We start from the raw sequence: 21,467 nt of genomic DNA, 5'->3' as shown, positions 1-21,467 counted from the left end.
CCGGTTCTCCGTTCCGGATACCGATCCAGCTCTGGCTTATTTAGCCAATCTGGATCCGGTTGAGCTTGCTCGCTCAACATTGAGGTATTGACCTCATACGCTGTCGCGAAAATACGACGAGGATACGTGAACGTTGAGGCAAGACCCCGGGGCCTTTGTCTAGAGGATATCAAATTCGTGTATTTATGTACTAAGAATTAACCGAAATGAGAAAGATTAACAAATTTCATTAATAAAAGGGAAAGAAAGATTACAATCAATCCCAAGATTGGGATTACAAAAGTTTTATCTTATGGAGATGATTAGAATAATAGATTAGAGGAAATAAGAGATTATGATTCTTGAGTGATATGGCTTTTACAAGGAATTTTGGATTTTGAGAGCTTGCTTCCGTATGGAAATTATGGTTTACTTGAGAGATAACTTCCATATATAAATTTAGGGTTATTGGCTTCGATAATATAAGAGAGCTCCCAAAGAAAAGAAAAGAAAATTAAGATAACATGGAGAGTCCCCCCTAGTGTAGGAAAAAAATGGAATAAATATGGAGTTCTCTCTTGATCATAGCCTTTTCACTTTTTGTTGCATGGCCTCTACTTTTAGTTGCCTAGCTTTTTCTTTTGGTTGCATGTGACTGTCCACATGACCTTTACTTTTTCCATGCACTCCTTCTTTAGTTGCTTGTGTCCACATGGCCTTTACTTTAGTTCTCTTCACTTTACTTTAGTTTGTTGCATGATCCAATCTTTCGTCTGTCCGCATCCAACCTCGTCCGCTAGCCGGTTCCGATTTTGCTTGCCGACCGGTTCCGGTTTGCTTGCCGGATCCGATTCCGATTTTGCTTGCCGGCCGGTTCCGATTTTGCTTACCGGCCAGGTTCCGGTTTTGCTTGCCGGCCGGTTCCGGTTTTGCTTGCCGGTTCCGGTTCCAGTTTGCTTGCCGACCGGTTCCAGTTTTGCTTACCGGCCAGTTTCCGGTTTGCATACCCGTTCCAGTTCCGGTTTTGCTTGCCGGCCGGTTCCGGTTTTGCATACCGGTCGGTTTCCGGATTGCATATCGGCCGGTTTCCGGATTTGGGGGAATTTGGCTACCATCATCCATCAAGACAAAGTGGCCAAAGTGCTCTTAGCACAAATGAAAAATGAGGAAGCTCAAGGTGTTTATATAGTCAGGGCCTTAACTTTCCTATCTATGTGGGATAGTTCTAATTTCCCTATCTAATCAAACTTTATTTTCTCATAACTTGATATGTATTTCTCCATTTTGTATATAGTAAAATATATTTTGAAGCTCTTGAATATATCCATCTTTCTATAGTAAGCTACTAATCTAATCTATAATAATTATTTCATTTTATTTTTTACATAGTGTGTGAAGATTCACACGACAACGCATATATACATATGTACGTTTTATACAACCAATTTATTACTACTACAACATATTTTAATGATTGAAATTAATACATAATGACATAAACATGATTAGAATGGGAGAATAAAGAATATAAAAGAAAGGAAGGAAGGAATACCGAAGTTCTTTTGTTGCTATGTTTCTGGATCAAGCTTGACCGCACATCGAGCGATGACCATCCAACCAAAACAAAACAATCAACAAAAGAAACATTAGGAATCAAGGCTCGAATACCAACTGTTAGAGCTAGATCCTAATGTAAGCATATGATACGGATAAAATAGGTAGATAGAAAAGAAAGGAGAGAGAGAGAGAGAGAGAGAGAGAAAGAAGGATGTCGATCCACCCGACCACACCCGAGCGAAGGGATCGATATGGACTCGAGCCTAGATCGGTGTCCCATACCACCATTGTGGCGTTGAGTCGTACCTGATATTGGCGTGCTCGCTTACAAGAGTTTAATCACCGCGAGGACAGAGTCTCGACGTAGTCGATCATCCTCAAATGAGGGTAGCTAGGCCTCATATTTATACCTAGACCTAAGGCCCCTAGGCAAGTCCACACTTGACCTTAATGGGTTGTCTCAACCCCAAGTATTAAAAGTAATCTATCCCTTCTTAACACTCATTTAACCCTCACACTTCATTCACATGTATAGAATACTACGGTATAATCTTAGCATGAGATATTATATGGGCATGCCCATAACAACCATCCCCAACAAAACAAACACACAGATGATCGCTCGCATCAACAAGAAACGAGAACACGTGGAATTTTTTCCAGGGGATCTCGTGCTTGTAAGTGCATCAAGCTGGCCATTTACTTAGAGATTAACGCCAAAGTTCAATCACAGGTTCTATGGTACGTATGTCATCACAAAGAATATGAATAACGTGTCTTACAAACTTCAATTGCCAATGACATAAAAAATACATGACGTTTTTCACGTTAGTCTATTGAAAAGATTTCATTCAAATGCGACATGGAGCCGAGATGAGCACAATAACACGGCTTATGAGCCAAAGGGAATTTTGAAGAAGCAAGTCCGACGGGGAAATTTTCATTTCTTGGTCTCAAGTGGCAGGGACGATCAATAGCGGAAGCTTCATGGGTGACAAAAGAAGCATTGCATCAACCAGGGTTTGAATGGTTGATAGCACCATTAAATCAACCCGATCTTTGTTAGCTAGCAGTTATCCTAGTTTCATGGTCGAAACTCTCTTCCATGGTGGGAGATTGTTACGATTGTATAAAATAAAGAACTGTTAACTTAATATAAATATAAAAGAAGAGGAATCGTTTTAGTCATGAAGCGATCCCTATTCCTCATTCCTAGGTAAGATATTTAATAAACCTCATCTTCCTGGAAAAGGGGGCCTCCCATTTTTGGGAAGCGGAAATGTGCTCTAGCGTTCAATAACTATTAGTTATCATTCAATAAGTACTAGTTTGTGATTTCCTAAATTAATTTACCTTATCTCCTTTTATTTCTATGTCTCAACCTTACAAGTATTATACTTCCATAAAGAATTTTTGACATGGAAATTTGAGTTAGACAAAGTTATGGGAATTTGACGAAATCGACGTGCCATAATGAATTATTGAACTGTCTCACTAGAAAACTCATCTGGTCAACACGAAGACTTCGCTTCGAGGATAGTAATAGTTTTTTTGAATCTCAAATTTGACCATCAAGCAAGGAATTGAATCTACTCATAAAGTTTTGGGCGACGAGAGTCGAACCCGTCATGTCATGCCAGCCGAAACTAACGTCCCATCCACCGGATGACGCACGAGGACAAGGCCGAGACGCAATTTCTGAAACTACCCGCCTCCATGAGGGAGGGGGTACTTTTATTTTATAAACATTTTTATTCCCCCGCCTCAAGAGGGTTAAACAAGTAATAATAATAATAATAATAATAATAAATTCAATTTGAAAACGAAATTAAATAAAAACAAGCATTCGCCTCTAAATAGATTCGATTACTACCCACAAGTCCAAGGCGTTGCTGCCTTAGCCTTCTTCAAGTGGAAGATTCAAAGCTTCGACTAGAATGCACACTGTTATATCGAGGGTTCAACTTTGAGTTTTCGAGTGAAAGGCTCGGCTCGGTTGCTGTTGCAGCTGCCTATTGCCGTCAACCATCGCCCAAAAAGAGGTTGTTCAACCTTGAATGAACCTTTTTGACTTTGAGGCTTCGAGTCAAAGGGGCTCTCTCTTGCAACTGTCGTTGCCCACTTTGCGGTGCAGCGTGGCCATCCTTCTGATTGCCTGTTTCCAACATGATGGGTCTCAACACTATGGCCATTATCCCTCTATTCCTCTATTACATACTTTCTAATTGTCGTTGTCAACTACAACTATGTATGCATTGGTCGTGTCCGCCGCCAACACACATCACTACATATGTTGCTAGTCGTCGTCATCAGTCACTGCTCACTCACTCACTGTTGGACAACTAGATTATTATTACTAAATTTACATAGATACTATCTTATTCATTTAGTAATATATTGTGAAATGCACATAAGAGATCAAAACCTGCCTAGTTAGCTTCTTACTTCTTACTCAATTTATAGTTGATACAAAGGTACCCATTTGGGTTGGCTTAGCTAAAAAGGGTGTGCTAAAAGGGTGGGTCGGCTTAGGTACATGCATCCTAAAAAGGATGTGCTAAAACAATGACACAATGACACACATCCACACCACATTTCCCCCAAGAGAGAAACAAGGAGGTTTACAACATGGGGAAAGGATGGGGATCAGAAGATGGGCCTAGGGTGGCATGTTGCAGGTTTGGAATGGACGTCAATGGACGATTCTGGTGGGAGGCGAGGATCACGCCCATAGAGTGCTCGAAAAGGGTTGATTCGTGCGACAACCTCCTGCTTGAGGGTCTTGTTGAGGCGTTCGGTGAGGCCATTGGTCTAAGGATGGTATGAGGACGTAAACACTTGTTGGACACATAGTTGAGCTGGAACGACGTTGAGGACATCCTCGTGGAATTGGCGGCCATGATTAGATAATAGTTGGATGGGGCTAGTGACGAAAAATGAGCTAACAATTGGCGGATAGAGATAAATTCCTCTTGTAGACTGAGGGCCACCTTGACTTGGCTAACGTGGGGGATAGGAGGGCTATCATGTCGGAGGGGGATCGGGGAAAGGTCAATTGGCAGAGAAAGAGCAATTTCTCCTGTGGACTGAGGGTCACCTGGACTTGGCTGAGGTGGGGGACAAGAGGCCTATCGTGTAGGAGGGGGATCGTGGAAACTTGTGGGAGAAGAAGTTAGTGGGCAAACTAAGGTGAGGGGGAAGAAGTGGATGCTTGGATGTGGGGGACTGGTACCCCGCATCTCCACCAATATGTGAGAATGCACATAAGAGATCAAAACCAGCCTAATTAGCTTCTTACTTCTTACTCAATTTATAGTTGATAAAAGGTTACCCATTTGGGTTGGCTTAGCTAAAAAAAGGGTGTGCTAAAAGTGTGGGTCGGCTTAGGTACATGCATCCTAAAAAGGGTGTGCTAAAAGGGTGGCACAAAGGCACACATGCACACCACAATATGTATGTATTAAAAAAATTATAGTAAATAAATGTTTATTTAATTAAAATATTATTATTAATAAATATTGGTAAAAGTAAGAAAATAACAATAATAAAAGTACATAAACTTAATAATAATAATATGGAGTTTGGCAATATGTATGTACATATATAGAAGGAGGAGGATGGTGTGGACTAACTTTGTGTTTGGAGGTATCTATTGCCCAAGTTTGGTAGATTATTCAACTACAGACATGTCAACACTACCAATCTTGTTGAGAGATAGACATTTGGCAATAATTTATCAAGTACATACACACTGCTCCGAGAGGAAGAATAAACCATTCTATTACCGATCTTTTGCATGTCTTAATCAAGGACAGTGAAACATACACACTTGCATTGGGTAAATGCAAAGGCAAGAAAGATGTGAGTGGTATATTCGCACCCCATAAAATTTGTGAGGATCAAAGCTAAAAATTTAAAGACGCCTAGAGGATACTAAAAAGGTATGTGACTAATAACAACACAATGCATATTGTGGATGAGACCCGATATTGGTTTAGAATATTGAGCATGACCACTCTCAGTGTATGGTACAATATCTCCCTCCAATGCTCTTATTGTGATTGTCAAGACCTTGCAAGCAAACATAAGCATTTACTCGGGATTCAAATAACCATTGAGAGACATGTCATCCCTATGTGGGTCATTACCATTGGTGGCTAGAATTTCTTGGGTCTTTGAAATCGATTAACAATCAGCAACGGTTTGGTTCGGTTCGAGAGGGTTCAAACCGAATCGGTTTGGAACCGAACCGTGAAACCGCAAAACCGAACCGTTAAACATTTTTCAAACCGTTAAACCATTAAACTATAAAAACCGCAGTTTCATGGTTCGGTTTCGGTTTTCAACATAGGTCAAATTTTTTATTTTTTAAAATTTATAAAATTTCATTATTTAGACTTTTTAAAAATTTTAAGATATTCCTAAAATTTGAGAATAAGGTGTAAAAATGAAAAGATTGTTTAAAAACAATTTTTAAATTGTTTTAGAATTATTTTTTAAAATTTTAAAATTTTAAAATAAATAAATATAAATAAAAAAGTAAATAAATAAAAATTGTTAAACCATTAAACTAAATCGAAACCGAACCGAACCGTTAAAAAAAACCTAACCCTGAACTGAACTGTTGAAACCGTTAAGCCGTTAAACCGCGGTTTCGCGGTTCGGTTCGGTTCAAACCGAATCGTTGCCGATTGTTAAAATCAATCAAGGTTAGGTGTTTATGGTTATGCCAAATAGTGTGAACTTTGAAATTTGTGTAAGTTGAAGTTTCTCGTATCTTCAAAGAAAAATTTGGTTTTGAAATTTTCAATGTAGCTAAAATTTGTTGTGTCTCCAAAATCTCAAAAGGTTCGGTGATTATAATGGTTTTGCAAAATATGTGTGATCTTTGTTGATTTTCTTGGCTTAACTTTTATTTCATTTAAAGTTTCGAATATCTTCAAGAAAGGAGTTGGTGCTCAAAATTTAATTATTGTGGTTGAAATCTGAGAATGGCGTTTGGGAATGATCAGTGACTCCTTGTTTATGATGGATGGCCCAAGTTTTTGGTGAGTATTGTAGTTTTTATATTTATAACTCAAAGAATTTGATCTTTGAATATGTTTTACATTTTATTTATTTATTTATTATCTATCATCTTAGAGGAACTTTTTTATCTCAACAGAAAATTTACCTGTGCTAGTTGAGTTAGCCTTGACAAAGGTTGGACAAAGTCGGGTTAGTCGTGACACTGCAAGGGGCAAAGCAGGGTTATTAGTGACATAGGTTGATGAAAGTCGGGTGGCATGCACTTTTTTGGATGATGATATGACAGTGCAGTTCGCATGTGCTTTTGTGGATAATGATCTGAGAGTGTAGATCCAACGCGCCCATTCGAAACGTACCTTGCACCATCCGTGATTGTGATTCTCTCGCTAGCTAGACTTCTTTATGATTTGGTAGCAAATAGTCACGAGTAGGATAGATAGATATGTTTTTAATGTCGATGGAAGATCCATTGTGATGGGGGGCTGGCTGACTACGAATAGAATAGAATAGCGGGAGAAGAGGAGAGAAGGGTCCATGAGTCATGAGCATGAGCATGAGCATCCCATCCCATCCCATCCAAGAGAAGGGAAGGGCTCGGGAGGCAGGGGAATTAAAAGGTTTGGTTTAGTCAGTTTTTATTTTCAAAGAGGAAGTTTCTTTTGTTTTTTGTTTTTATCCTTTTTTAACTACATATGTATGTACATAGTTACTCGACACAACAACAAGATATGAGAGAGAGAGAGAGAGAGAGAGAGAGAGGTAGTGGAGTGAGAGAGTCTCCTTCCTTCCTCCCTTTCTTTGTTTTTTTGGTTTTGTTTTGGTTTTGGTATGTATTCATTCATTCATTGTCCAAGAAGAAGAATTGCAGTTGGAAGAAATTACATACATATACATACATACCCATTTCTCTCTCTGTCTCTCTCTCTATCATCATCATAACTCTCACTTACATACATACATACATACATACTTATAGCTTTAGCTTTCTTTCTACTCTTTAAGAAAGAGAGCGAGCACCTTCTGTCTCTGTCTCTGTCTCTGTCTCTCTGTCTCTCTCTCTCTCTCACAACGTTAGTAACATAGAGGAAAGCAGAGTGTTTTAGTCTCCGTCTTCTTCTTCTTCTTCTTCTCTTCCTTGGGATATGGATCCTTCGTCTTCTCCTTCTGACTCCACTCATAATCCTGGACTAACAACTAGAGGAACTTGGGCTAAACGGACTGGGTTCAAGAGTAATTTGTCTGGGGAGAGCATCAGTGATACAGAATCCAAAGATTTAGAGATGGGTTCAACAGGAATGGCAGCTCAGACAAAAGTATCAGAACCTCCAGATTTAATAGGAAATCCTCACCCTAACACTAAAAGGGAGCAAAATGGTAAAGAGAAAATGGCGAAACCTCCAGAGAGTCTCTTAAAGCCTCCTACTGCTCCTCATCAAGTTCCTTCTCCAAGAAGTTCAGGGAAAGGGGTTAAAAAAGAGGGCAATAATAAAAATACTAGTACTGGTGGTTACACCACCAATCATGGTAGCAATACCAATATTGATAATGATACTAGTAATATTGTAGAAAATAGCAGTGGGCATCCAGCAATCCGAATTGAGCCCATCAAAAGAGTTAAGGACTCTTCAGATGTGGATGCCACTTCGTTGTCCCAAGATTCAGATGATGATCACCTGGCCAAGCATTCCCACATCAAGTATGAGATTCGCGAGACTCCTCGATATGGTATGTATATGTGTACTGTCTGTCTATATGGCATGTATGTATGTACCTACGAGACATATGCAGGTAGGCATATAGTTTTTATTTTTTATTTTATTTTTATAGCAGTTAGTTTTTTCAGGTAATGCATACATGTATACATTCTACTGCTTATTTTTGTTAGCATTTCCTTTTATAAGGTAGTGTATGTATGTAGACTACTTCTTTTTGTTAGATTTTCATTTTAGAAGATGCTGTATGTATGCAGACATACTAACGCTTTTTTAGCTAGAATCTCTTTTTTGTAAGTCAAATTTATTTACATACGCATCCTCTTTATGTTTACAAATTTCCTTTTAGAAGGAAATGTAGGTATGTGTATACACTAATGTACGCATAGGACTCTTTCTTTCATTAGAAATTTTATCCTATTATAAGTAAGGCAATGTATGTGTTTCTGAATGTTGTGTGCATATATTTTTGTTTGAATTTCCTTTCATACGGCAATGCCATCATTTTTGAGCTTGCGTCAGTTTGGGGTATGTGTGGTGTTTATACCCATACTTCTTTCTTTTGCTAGCATCGGTAAGATAATGCTATCATTTGCCACTTCTTTATTTGCATTTATAAGGCAATGCAATTCTTTATAAACCTTTTGTTGTTGAAAATGAACTTACAAAACTATTATCTCTAATTAAAAATATGAAAGATTTCACCTGACATGATCTCAAACTAGAAATTTAAGTGAATTTGTAATTCTATTTTTTAATAGCAATCTGTCAAATTTGACATGATTTCCAAGAATCCTATGAATGCAATATCAGGCCCATTTCTCCAACTTTTAACCATCAACCTTGAAGGTTGGCTTTACTCTACATGATCAAGTTTATCTATTAAATTGAAGGATTTGAATAAGGCAAGCTAACGAATCTATAAGAAGGAAAGTAATATTATCATCCACAAAAGGCCAAAATGACCCATGAAGCTTAAGCTTATTCACAAATGTAAAGAAACATAGCAGTTCTTAGTAAGGTCAAACTGATAGAGAGTATCTAAAATTTCTCTCATATGATGCTTTAGAATGTAATATCTTGTTTTCTACAAAATCATCCATAATGTCTATGGCATGACGTTGTCGAGATTTGATGCAGGTTCCCTTGTTGTTTATGGAATTCAGCAGTTTGTTTCCATCATTGGTTCTCTTGTTTTGATCCCGCTAGTGATTGTCCCAGCCATGGGTGGAGATGATGTAAGTGGCAACAACTCTGCTGGCATAGGTGTGAAATAGCTAGGTTAGAATTCACAACATGCAATTCTAAGCAGTGGCACTGGTTATATATCTCTTTGCAGAAAGATACTGCTTATGTAGTGTCCACGGTATTATTTGTCTCTGGCATCTCAACCCTTCTGCATTCATCTTTTGGTTCAAGATTGCCTCTTATACAAGGTGCTTCCTTTGTTTATCTGGCACCTGCCCTTGCCATCATCAATTCATCAGATTTTACAAGTATAGGTAGCAATGTAAGGTCACACATACATATTACATCTTCTGTTTTGCTCATACCATTTGAAAAATTTGTGTGGATTTCATTGAAGTTTTTACACTCTTCTTCTTGAGGCTCATAGAGATTTAAAGAGACAATGAGAGAACTTCAAGGATGCATACTTGTAGCATCGATCTTTCAAATGTTCTTGGGCTACTCAGGATTAATGGCAGTGCTTCTAAGGTTTCTACAACAAGTTCTCAGTTTAAATATAGAATATTATTATTATTAATTTTAGATAAGACTTTCACTTTGGAAATTAACAATGACTTAGTAGATTCTCGTTCGCAGGTTAATTAATCCAGTGGTTGTTGCACCAACTGTGGCAGCAATCGGGCTTTCATTCTTTACGTATGGCTTCCCTGTTGTGGGTACATGCATTGAAATCGGTGTTCCACAGATTGTGATAATTATATTTTTTGCATTGGTTAGTATATCCTCCTCTCGCTGTAATAACTGACCAAGAACTTTGTTTGCAAGAAGATTGATCATATTTAAGTATGATTTCATCTCCTTATAAGATGTTTCTGTCTTGTAAAAACTGTTACTGACACAGTATTTGAGAAAGATCTCAATCATGGGTCATCGGATTTTTCAAGTTTATGCGGTAAGATACATATTTATTTATTGCTTGTGATCCTTGTCTATGCCATTTTTTGGAGACTACCATATATCATTTGTTTCTGTTTTCTATAGGTTCCACTAGGCCTCGCAATCACATGGGCATATGCATTCATACTTACAGAAATCGGAAACTATAATTATACAGGATGTGATTTTAGCATTCCTTCATCAAATATCTCATCTGAGAGCTGCCAAAAACATGTGTTTACGATGAAGCATTGTCGTACCGATACATCCGATGCATTCAAGACAACTGCATGGATTAGATTTCCATATCCTCTACAATGGGGAGCACCAACATTTCACTATAAATCATCAATTGTTATGATCGTTGTATCCATCATAGCATCAGTGGACTCTGTAAGTGTATTGCCATGAGAATGGTTATGGTTTTGGAACACTACTATTGCAAAAAAAAGGATGAGCTTTCACAGCACGAAAACTTTTACCACTTGAACTTTCCCTAAAGCTACAGCACAAATTCTTGTCACATTTGTTTAAGCATATTCTGTTCTTGTGCAGGTGGGAACATATCATGCATCATCCTTATTAGTAGCATCAGGAGCCCCTACACCTGGTGTGGTTAGCAGGGGAATTGGAATGGAAGGTATCACCAGTGCCATAGCTAGTCTTTGGGGCATCGGCACGGGGTGCACCACCCTCACAGAAAATGTACACACCATTGCCGTAACAAAGATGGGAAGCCGACGAGCTGTGGAGTTTGGGGCTTGCATGCTTATTCTCCTCTCCTTCATTGGTATTACACATTTTTATGCAAATTGATTCTTTAAAGAAACCAACAAATCACATTCACAGGTTTTACCTTTTCTTGTCTTTGGATAGTGAGACGTTTTAGGATGCATATGAGAAATATTAGAGGTCCAAAACTTCCCATGTCTTATATATAAAGTTATTTGGTTTTGTTCTGAGGACTTATTTTGGTGGTAGAAACATTTTAGATGTTGTTTTTCTGGAATCTGTATTGTACATAGTACCAAACATTACATTGTATGGAGAAAAAGAAGAGACATGTTTTATTTATTTCTATACAGGTAAAGTGGGTGCATTTATTGCTTCCATTCCACAAGTCATTGTTGCTGGGCTGCTATGTGTAATGTGGGCAATGTTAGCAGCTTTAGGTCTTTCAAATCTTCGCTACAGTGAGACTGGAAGCTCCCGGAATGTTGTCATTGTGGGGCTCGCGTTGTTCTTCTCTTTGTCGATTCCCACATTCTTTGAGGATTATGGTGTGAGCCCTGACTTTGTAGCCACCACATCAAGCTATCTCCAGCCTTACGTTGTTGCATCTCATGGGCCATTTAATACGAGTTCTTTGGGGGTGAGTATAATTTTGTCAAAAATCATAAGGTTCATATATATACACACAAACACACGTAACTCTTTCTATGCTATACATTTTTTTTGTGTCAAATCTTAATGTGAAGGTGAGAATCTACAAAAAAGACATTTTATTTGCACATATATATGTATATGTATATGTATACCTATATAAATGCTATTGGTTGGTGAGAAATCTGAATGAGTTGAAATAAATATCATTATCATTAGTAATCGGCAACAGTTTGGGAGTGGGAGTCTCAGACTCAAACCATTTAAAACTTTTCAAACTTAACCGAACCATGAAAATTTTAAACCAAAACCATTTAAACTGAAACTGTTCAAACCGAACTGTTTGAGGAATTTTCAAGCTCAAACCAAATAGTTCAAGAGATCTACAAACCTTTAAGCCATGGTTCCATGGTTTGGTTGCGGCTCAATTCAAATTATTGGCAGATGCACACTTAGTTTTTGACTTTTCAAGAAAGAAAACTAAACTTCAACGAATTATTCACGTTCAAAGTTAAAACTTCACATCAATATTACTTATCCCAAAATTTATAAAGTTATTTTATAAATATTTCAAAAATGTTCCCATGAACTGTTAAGTCATATAAGTTGTTAAACCATTAAGCTGTTAAGCCATTATACCATTAAGCTGATAAAGGCTCAAACCAAACTCTTTAACCCTCAAACCAAACCGGTTATAGATTTCTAAATTGAACTGAACGGAACCAGTGGTTAAGCTAAGGAGCTGCAGTTTGGTTCAAACCGTATCGGTGCTGATACCTAATCATCACATACACATGCACATGCACAATCTATATTCATACATGTCCACATGCATATGCCCTCTCTGTACATACATGAACACATACACATTTTTTTGTTTTTATGATACTAATATTATTAGGGAGACTACATTGTACTGAAATCTCAAGAAATAAATTGTTTTATAATGAATGATGAGTTGGTGTTTACTAATATACACATAAACGTTAATATTATTAATGGGAGACCACATTCTGAGGTGAAAACACAAGAAAAACAATGGTAACGACTGGTCAGTTATTATATCTATCTTCAGGTACACAGACATAGTCACAGGGACATGCACATGCATTTTTTGTACACATAGGCATGCATTCCTATCCGTATCCATGTACATATATATATATATGCATGTACATGTGTGCTTGGACATGGACTATATAAATACATATATAGATATATATTTTATACATACACCTGGACATATATTTTGTTTTGCACAAATCTTCATCTAACCATGGCTCTATTTCTTTATGCAGCTGAATTTTATACTGAACACACTTCTGTCCATGAATATGGTGATAGCATTCATTGTGGCATTTGTCCTTGACAATACAGTGCCTGGGAGTAAGCAAGAAAGGGGTGTCTATGTGTGGTTAAATCCGAAAGGTGCAAGGGATGAACCTGCTGTGGCCATGGATTATGGTCTTCCTCTTGGATTTGGACGATGTTTCCGATGGTTCAAGTGGGTAGGGTTGTAAAGGCGGTAAATATCCTTGTTAGCTTTCGATGTGTTTATTCATTGGGAGGACTTGGTACACATGAAATTCAGCTTTTTCTTCTTTCTTCGGCACCAGTTAGTAATGAAAAAATCATTCCAAGGATCGTGTTTTATGGTGCGAAAGCTATTCCACTTTGCAATGGTCTTTATATATGTATCATTATAGGAGTATTCAGAGTCAAGAATCTACCAATGACCTCAAACGCATCAATGGCATTGGTGGTGTTGCTAGTAATGAGCATACTAACATTTGTATACTCATTAAAGACCAAACAAAAGAACCAAGTCTCCTAACCCTTCATGTGCATAGTTTTCCACAAGGTATGAACGATGGAATTTGCTCATTATAAGATGATAGACTGACTCCTTGTTACAACTTACATGTGAGGTGTATATACACCAAACAAAATTTTATATTGCATGTATGATATCATTGTTACTACGTTTTTCCTTTGCAATTCAAAGAATTCTATACATTTTGCTACCTGTCATATGTATTGAATGAATGGGCCTAGATTCATTGACGCAATTTTTTCTTTTCTGCTTTTTTATCACCTTATGTTTTATACATAATAGAGATGTGAATGTCTAATGTAGTTGCAACTGCAGTTCTTTTAATATCTATAAAAATGAAATAATAGCTCAACATATGCTCTCTTGTAGGATAAGAGATGAATATTCCAATATGCATGTAAATGTAAATACTTCTTTATTTCATCTTAAGATTTTCACTGCCTTTTGATAAAAGATTAGAACTCTTTCAACACTAATCTAGATACACAAACCTTTCTGTTGGCAATGCAAGTTGTGAAATACTTCTTTATTTTATCTAAAGTGTCCCCCACTGCCTTTCTATAAAATAATAACACGCTTTCTACATTAACCGAGGTACAATTCTTCTTATGGTTCAATGATTCTTGATGTACACGACACTAGTACCTTTTTGGCATGGCAAAATTTGTGCAGCATATATCTCACCAAATTACAGTTTGGGAATAAATAGGAGCATGATTTCCCTTCAGGCACACCTATGCAATCTCAGTTGAGTTTCAATTACCATCAAAGAAACTGCTACATATAGTTTTTGTTGGCCACACTCACTAACAAAAGAAACAATCATCAAAATGAAGACAGCTGAAGGAATTATTCATGAAAATCTCCTCTGGTTGGAACTCTTAATCTTGGGCACCAAGTCCTTTCAAAAACAAATTGATAATATTCTTTGGTTCTCCATGTCACTTCTGGCTTAAGGGGAAATTTCAGAAGTGGTAACTATGCCTTCTTCTATATCAACATATTGTGGTGTACAGTAGCATATACATTTTGTTGGCCATAGTCACTAACAGAACAACCAATCATCAAAACGCAGACGGTAAGGAATTATGCATCAAAATCTCCTCTGGTTGGGATTCTTAATCTTGGGCGCTGTCCCCATGTCTTTTCCAACACATTGATAACATTCTTTTGTTCTCCATCACTTCTGGCTAGAGGGGAAATTTCAGGATTGGTAACCATGCTTTCTTCTATAGCAGCATAATCTGGTGTGTAGTACAAAGCTTGTCCTGACTGAACCTCCTTTTGCTAAAAACTATGACACAGATTGTAGAACCCAACATAACCAATAACAAGATTGAAAATCACACCCCACTTATAATCAGAAGCTTGATATCTACCTAAATACTTTTTAAATGCAAAAATGTAGATTATTAAAGCTCAACAGAATATTGACTCAACACTTAGAACCCCCATCATAGAATATAACAAACAAACTAGACAATTTCAAACCTAGATAAGAATGAGTGTAAATCACATAAAAATAATGATACAAATATTTTCATCAATTCTATTGAAAAAAAAACTGAAAAACCAACGCAAAATCTAGTAATATATCGTAGTATGTAAAAATAATGGTCATTCTTTTACAATGAGCTTGCATTATTGCCGGAACTTTGGATTAAAATACAAGGCTTCCTGGTAGATCAGATCTCGAATTTGATTCTCTGTTAGTCGATCTTCTTCAATATCGAAATTGAAGGGTTTGGGACAGATGGGCTCATTAGACACGTCATGGATAGATGCTAGGTAAGGATGAGCAAGGGCATCTTCCACTGAAGACAAAAAAATATAACATAGTAAAAAGTACATCAAGAATAATATGAGCCACCATTGCTACAGTTGGAATTCCTATTATTTGTAATTATGATCTGCTTTTTGGATACTTAAACATGAAAAGTGACTGCAGTAATGACCATCGCATCCCAGCTCGATCCCACACAAATAAATCATAATTCCAATAAAGTCAATAGGCAATCCATGTTGATACACAGATGAGTTACAGTTGGTATTTGTTGGGGATATTGAGATTATTATTCGTATCATTGCAGTTATTAATGAATATTTTTGGATATTTGCATAAACCCCAATACTAGTTACTTGCACATAGAATCTCCACAAACTAATCACAGTGACAAGAATTCCAATGTGTTAATACTCAAGATGAATTACCATTGGTATTGTTGGAACTGTGAGTAATTGAATTAGGGAAAAAATACGAAATAATATTTCCCAAAATACCTCTACGTTTCAGTTACTTCCCCAAATGCCCAGTTGAACTTTTCTTGAGCAATTATATGGTCATTTCATTGCATCTTTCTCGCTTACATGTGCTAGTTGTAATTATATGGTTAATCTGTCCCCTTTTTCTCTCTTTTGGGTGTTGACTGGGTATTTGACGAATTCAACAACGCTTCAGGGGCATTTTGGAAATAAATTAAAAATCAGGGTATTACTTTTGGGAGTTGTTCCCTGGAAAATTATTATTCAAGTTACAGTATTACTTTTGTATAACTAGCACTAGTGAAAATGTGCACAAACCCAATCCTCATTATCCCCATGGAAAAGATCCCAAAAGCAATCCTAACTACAACCAGTATTCCGCATTAATACCACAACATGAATTAGCATTAGAAGACCACTGGATCAATAAATGTGAATATACCTGTGATTCTCTTAGCCGGATCAAATTTCAGCATATTCTCAACAAGATCTAGAGCCAAAGGAGGCACCGTGGGGAATTTTTCCAGCAAAGATTGTTTCTCATAGCGTGGTAATTCACGAAGATATCTTCTCGCATTTTCACTCTTGACAAAGCTCAGGCTTGATTCATCCGGTACACCAATCAACTGTTGCTTTGAAATGTCATCATATAAAGAGAACGAACTGAAGAAAATGAAGGGGTCAAAACTGCTACAAAGAATTGTGATACTAACCTTTGCAATGGTTCGTAATTGATGCATATAATCCTTTCCTGGGAACAATGGCTCATGAATGAAAAGCTCCATAAAGATACACCCAACCGACCACACATCAATGGCAGCAGTATAGTCAGCTGAATTTAAGAGCAATTCAGGTGCTCTATACCATCTAGTCACCACGTACTCTGTCATATTGAAGTCTACTTCCGAGCTTGATGATGTTCGGGCCAATCCAAAGTCACCGATTTTCAGCTCACAATTTGCATTTATGAAGAGATTACCAGGCTTTAGGTCTCTATGCAAAACATTGGCAGAGTGGATATATTTCAATCCTCTAAGAATTTGGTACAGGAAATACTGTTAACAAAATACATACAAATACTTTTGTAAGTCCAAAGTGAAAGCAAACAGTACTCTCCAAGACGACATTTTTATAATGTGGTATATCATACACCAATCCAAAACAAAAGACGAATAGTTAATTCTTCCCTCAAGGTGAACAAACAGTAAAATATGCACTACAAACATTGATTTTCACTTCACAACTACCGATAAGAGCTGAGTGTACAACTTACTCGACAATGTCCCTCCGTCAAACTTTGCTTGGACTCTACGACCCGCAAAAGATCTGAATCCATAAGCTCATACACCACATAAACATCATCAAATTTTTGCCGATTAGGAGGTGGCAAAATATCCTTGATTGCAATAATCTGTCACAGAGACCACAGCTCAATAATAATAACACGTTGATATTGACACATTAAATCAGAAATGGACAAGGCTAACATTGTCATGCTTCATATGGCGAAGAAGCTTTATTTCTCTATAAGTTCTTTTGGCATCAACTCTATTGCTGAGAACATTGCCGATCTTCTTTATTGCAACATACTCATTAGTTTCAGAGTTAAATGCTGAGCTGTAACCAACAAACAAGATTATGTTCGAACAATTAGTTGTATTATATTATCGCTCATGCACAGAGATAAAAATACCAGAGTACTTGGATATCCATTCCATGTTTTGTATATAAGAGCATATGAGCAATTAACATTAATTTAAAATCACAGCAATTGATGTTCAACTAGTATGCACAAAATCCAAAATGAGAAAAGGGATCTACTTCCAAAGATATGTATTCCTCATTTCTCAATATTTAAAATGGGATCATTAAAAACAGCCTTTCACTTGCAGGACAAGATTTTGAAGCTACAATGTAGCAATACAAATCATAAAGAATAACCACTGAACAACGCTTTCATTTGCTTCTTTCTATCTCCCCCTTCAGCTAGCACTTTTGACATGTTGTCGTTTTCTCAGTGCTTCCTCTCTTCTTGTTTCATTGTGAGCTCGCCCCATTTAAGGCCACAAGTGCCCTCTTACTAGGCTCTGAAAACCTTAGATTTAGGTTTTACATCATTTTTGTTTTCCTTTCTTTTGCTTTGGATTTATCCTGTTCGGAACCTATGCTTTCACTAACATACATTTTAATAGTATCTTGATTTAGGCTCTTTTGCTTTTCCTTACTTTAATTTTTGAACCCTATGGTTCCACTAACATACATTTTAGTAATACCTTTACTCAAATAGTTTTTCCAAAATACTCCATATTGCAGTAAGAACCTTTACATAGTCACATGCACACATTAGAAAACATATAAAAGCACATATGCTCTCACACTCATACTCTACACACACATACGAAAGCACTTAGGATGCACAACCGAAAAGCATTCAAGTAAAGGTACTACTAAATGTATGTTAGTGAAAGCATAGGATCTAACAAATAAAGCAAGGAAAAGCAAAAGTACCTCAAACAAAGGATTACGCCGGTGAGAAGCTTTAACCTGGTCAAACGCACACATTCAAATGGCTTTTTTACCGCAATAAAGGGGATAACCTTTCCAATGTCGAATTGTTATGGCTGGAATTACATCTTTTTTTTGAATTTCATGTTTCCTGCTAGGGTTTTAACGGCAATTTTAACTTGTCTTAACTGTGTTGTACTATAAACTTTGTGTTCAGGGAAAAAGCTAGTTGAATGGCTAACCAGTCTTCAGCTAGGTTACAACTTCCACGAAAATCAGGGTTTTAACAGGCAATTGGGCATTCCTTCAAATTTGCATAACGAGGTTGACTAGTCATGTCTTATTGGCAACACAAGCTTAAGGATTGCCTTGTCTTAGCTGTATTGTACCCATAGAATGAACCATACGTATCATACGCGCATTCGCATTCGCGTTTGATTCAATAAAACGTGAATGGTAAATCAACTAAAAGTTGGATTGGTTTGACACGTTTGATTGGATTAACTATGGTCTATATTATGGGCTAAATTTGCAATGTAAACAAATGAAAAAAAGAAAAAAAAAAAGGAGCACGTATTTTTCCCCTTTCAAACGTGTACGTTTTCAAACGTTTGAATGCCTCCACGAACACGAATATTACGTTCTATGATTGTACCATAGGCTTTGTGGTTAGGGAAAATGTTACTTGAATGCCCAATCATTCTACTTGCTAGGTAACCAACTACCATAAAAATCACCAACTTTTTCAAGCAATTAAGTATTTGTTATTAGTAAGAATTCTTAAGACTAATACCATTAGTAAGAATTCTAAAGACCCAGATGCTTGAGTATGCACTTGTCTTTCTCTAAACTTTCAGCCAATACCACCATCTTCTACTTAAGTGCTCCAAATGACTTTAATATTTAAAGAACCTTAAAGGTGCAAATGTTATCTTTATCATCCCCAACGTTTTGATGGATATTTTTTAATTTGAAACACTGGGTTGTAGACTACAATTTATCAGCATGGACAGTGGATGGTATGATTAACCTCAGTTTATACACATGTTCTCTCATACTCTTGTTTCCACTATCTGGCATTGAGATTGTAGTCAATCTGATAAAATATCTAAAAACCTTGAGACGGAAACTGTTTACCATGTTGTAGCAGGGGGGACCTGCCTTAAGATCATAGTGGAGGAGAGCTTTTGAATGAACAAGTGTGGACATGGCAGTGTATCCAGTTACTTATAAACCGAGGCTTGAACCTCAATTCTAGTTTGATGACCACGAGACAGTGGAGAGCCCATGAGGCTAGCATAGCAGAATTCACGAAAAGGGTGAAACTGGAAGATATGGGACACACAATCTTATCATCCTTGGGGCAGCCATCACGCAGTGTATAAGTTCAGATGAAGAGTTGCAACTAAAAGATAACTCAGAAGACAAAATCGACATTTACAACTTTCCATGATCAGGTTCATTTGAGAAAAGATACAACTAGTACAACTCCCAGAAGGTAAGGGATGAGGGACAATCTCAATAAATTGCCTAGAGTCACCTGAGCCATTGAGCCCGTGCACATGCTTCTCCATTCTTTTTTCTTTTGTAAAGAAATTATTGTCTGCTTTCCTCAGATGTATGTTGGGATCCTAGATCCTTAGATAAGCTTTATCATTGGCAAGGCAGATTCAAATGATATATTTTTATAATCATATCGCTATTTTGGATTAATAACATTGATTGTTTTTTGCTGGATGTTGGGATCCCGGATCCTGATGTAAGGTAGATCATAAACCTTATCATGTGCAAGAAGAATTCATAATGCAGTATGTTTTGGTACTACCAACATTGCTAATTAGGATTTATTAAATTAATACGTTTCTTAGATCCGATCATGATAAGGTAGATCTAGGATTAAGCATTCGCATTCTGTGAAATAACGGAAACCCTAAGGGCATTTGGAGAAACATGGAATCAGAGGTTTTCAGTTAACAACAAGGCAAAAAAGAAATAGGAAAAATGATAGAATAGGAATGTGATCAGAATACTGTACCAAACAATGCCATAAGCGCCTCTACCAAGGGCCTCGATGGGTGGGCGATATTTTGTAGTGATTTCAAACGGGTCCCCATAGACGTCATACAGTGAGAAAAGACCGGCATGAGTGGGAACCCCCTTCCGAATGACACCATCCATCGAATCATTTTCTTCTTCTTCTTCTTCTTCTTCTTCTTCTTCACTGTCTTCTTCTTCATCCCTTCTTCTATCACCTAGTGCCGTCTTCGTCTTCTTCTTCTTCTTCTTCTTCTGTGGTCTATCTTCATCTACCCTCCGTTCTTCTATTAGGTTTCCACAGAGAATGGAGCACAGAGAAGCAAGGTAATAATCTAAAGCCAGCTTGATCCCCTTTTTCTTCAGCTCAGCTTCTTTAATGACCTTTTTGGAATCTAAAATTGAATGCAGCGGTAAAAGAAACGGAGAGATGGAATTGGGATTGAGGAGGAGGAGGAGGAGGAGGAAGAAGAAAGAGGAGCGAGCGTGTAGTAGTAGAAGGAAGCAAACCCTTTCTCTGATCTATCTATCTATCTATCTATCTATCTGATCTACCTGTGTCTGTGTCTGTCTGAGGGAGGGAGAGGAGGGAGGGCTGTGAAACCCCTAATGGCATCCACCAACGATCTCATATATTCCTTCATTCATTCATTCATTGACTTCACTTTTGATCTGATTTTTTGATTCGCCTTTCTGTCTTCTTTCTGTTGGACAATGGAAACACAACATGAATGACATATGTACATACATACATACGCTCGTGTCTAACTACTACCAAAAATTAAAGAGGGCAAGTGAGGGAATCGTGGGCACGGACGGTGCAGGTCGCTCAACTGATGGCGCGTGCGATCTCCACCGTCCAATCTGGATAAAAAGCTAACAACGTCCGTCACCAAGAGCCCGACTCTCTGACAACCTCTACCACTAGGAGCTCGACTCTGTCATAAGGAGCCCCGTTGTTTGACAGCCTTTAACACCAAGAGCCCAACTCTGTCAAAAGGAGCCCTCCTCCGCTGTCTGACAGTCTTTGTCACCAGGAGCCCGACCAA

General features: G+C 37.5%; 2 protein-coding genes across 4 annotated transcripts; one reads left to right on the top strand and one right to left on the bottom strand.

Moving 5' to 3' along the window:
- Window positions 1–7,639: 7,639 nt before the first annotated feature.
- Window positions 7,640–13,845, top strand: LOC147857128 (nucleobase-ascorbate transporter 12-like). 2 transcript variants are annotated; one of them, XM_087328373.1, is made up of 10 exons: window positions 7,640–8,289; window positions 9,417–9,514; window positions 9,616–9,786; window positions 9,892–9,992; window positions 10,101–10,236; window positions 10,366–10,416; window positions 10,506–10,793; window positions 10,956–11,190; window positions 11,486–11,772; window positions 13,082–13,845. In XM_087328373.1, the coding sequence occupies exons 1-10, from the start codon at window positions 7,707–7,709 to the stop codon at window positions 13,301–13,303; spliced, it is 2,172 nt and encodes a 723-aa protein (XP_087184499.1). In that variant the 5' UTR covers window positions 7,640–7,706; the 3' UTR covers window positions 13,304–13,845. The 2 variants fall into 2 exon arrangements, with proteins under 2 accessions (XP_087184499.1, XP_087184500.1); XM_087328374.1 differs by lacking the exon at window positions 10,506–10,793.
- Window positions 13,846–15,093: 1,248 nt separating this feature from the next.
- LOC147857127 (mitogen-activated protein kinase homolog MMK1-like) lies at window positions 15,094–20,815 on the bottom strand. Of its 2 annotated transcripts, XM_087328344.1 has the most exons (6): window positions 20,420–20,813; window positions 17,367–17,496; window positions 17,153–17,290; window positions 16,593–16,934; window positions 16,322–16,505; window positions 15,094–15,431 (listed from the first exon to the last, which is right to left on the bottom strand). In XM_087328344.1, the coding sequence occupies exons 1-6, from the start codon at window positions 20,560–20,562 to the stop codon at window positions 15,259–15,261; spliced, it is 1,110 nt and encodes a 369-aa protein (XP_087184470.1). In that variant the 5' UTR covers window positions 20,563–20,813; the 3' UTR covers window positions 15,094–15,258. The 2 variants fall into 2 exon arrangements, with proteins under 2 accessions (XP_087184470.1, XP_087184469.1); XM_087328343.1 differs by having other exon boundaries at window positions 16,322–16,934; window positions 20,420–20,815.
- Between the last annotated feature and the right edge of the window lie 652 nt (window positions 20,816–21,467).

The sequence above is a fragment of the Azolla caroliniana genome, unplaced genomic scaffold (genome assembly GCF_043228905.1).
Source record: "Azolla caroliniana isolate FFs.n. ecotype wild unplaced genomic scaffold, voAzoCaro1.0.p SCAF_12, whole genome shotgun sequence".
NCBI lineage: Eukaryota > Viridiplantae > Streptophyta > Polypodiopsida > Salviniales > Salviniaceae > Azolla > Azolla caroliniana.
This window is presented reverse-complemented; position numbering and strand designations above follow the sequence as displayed.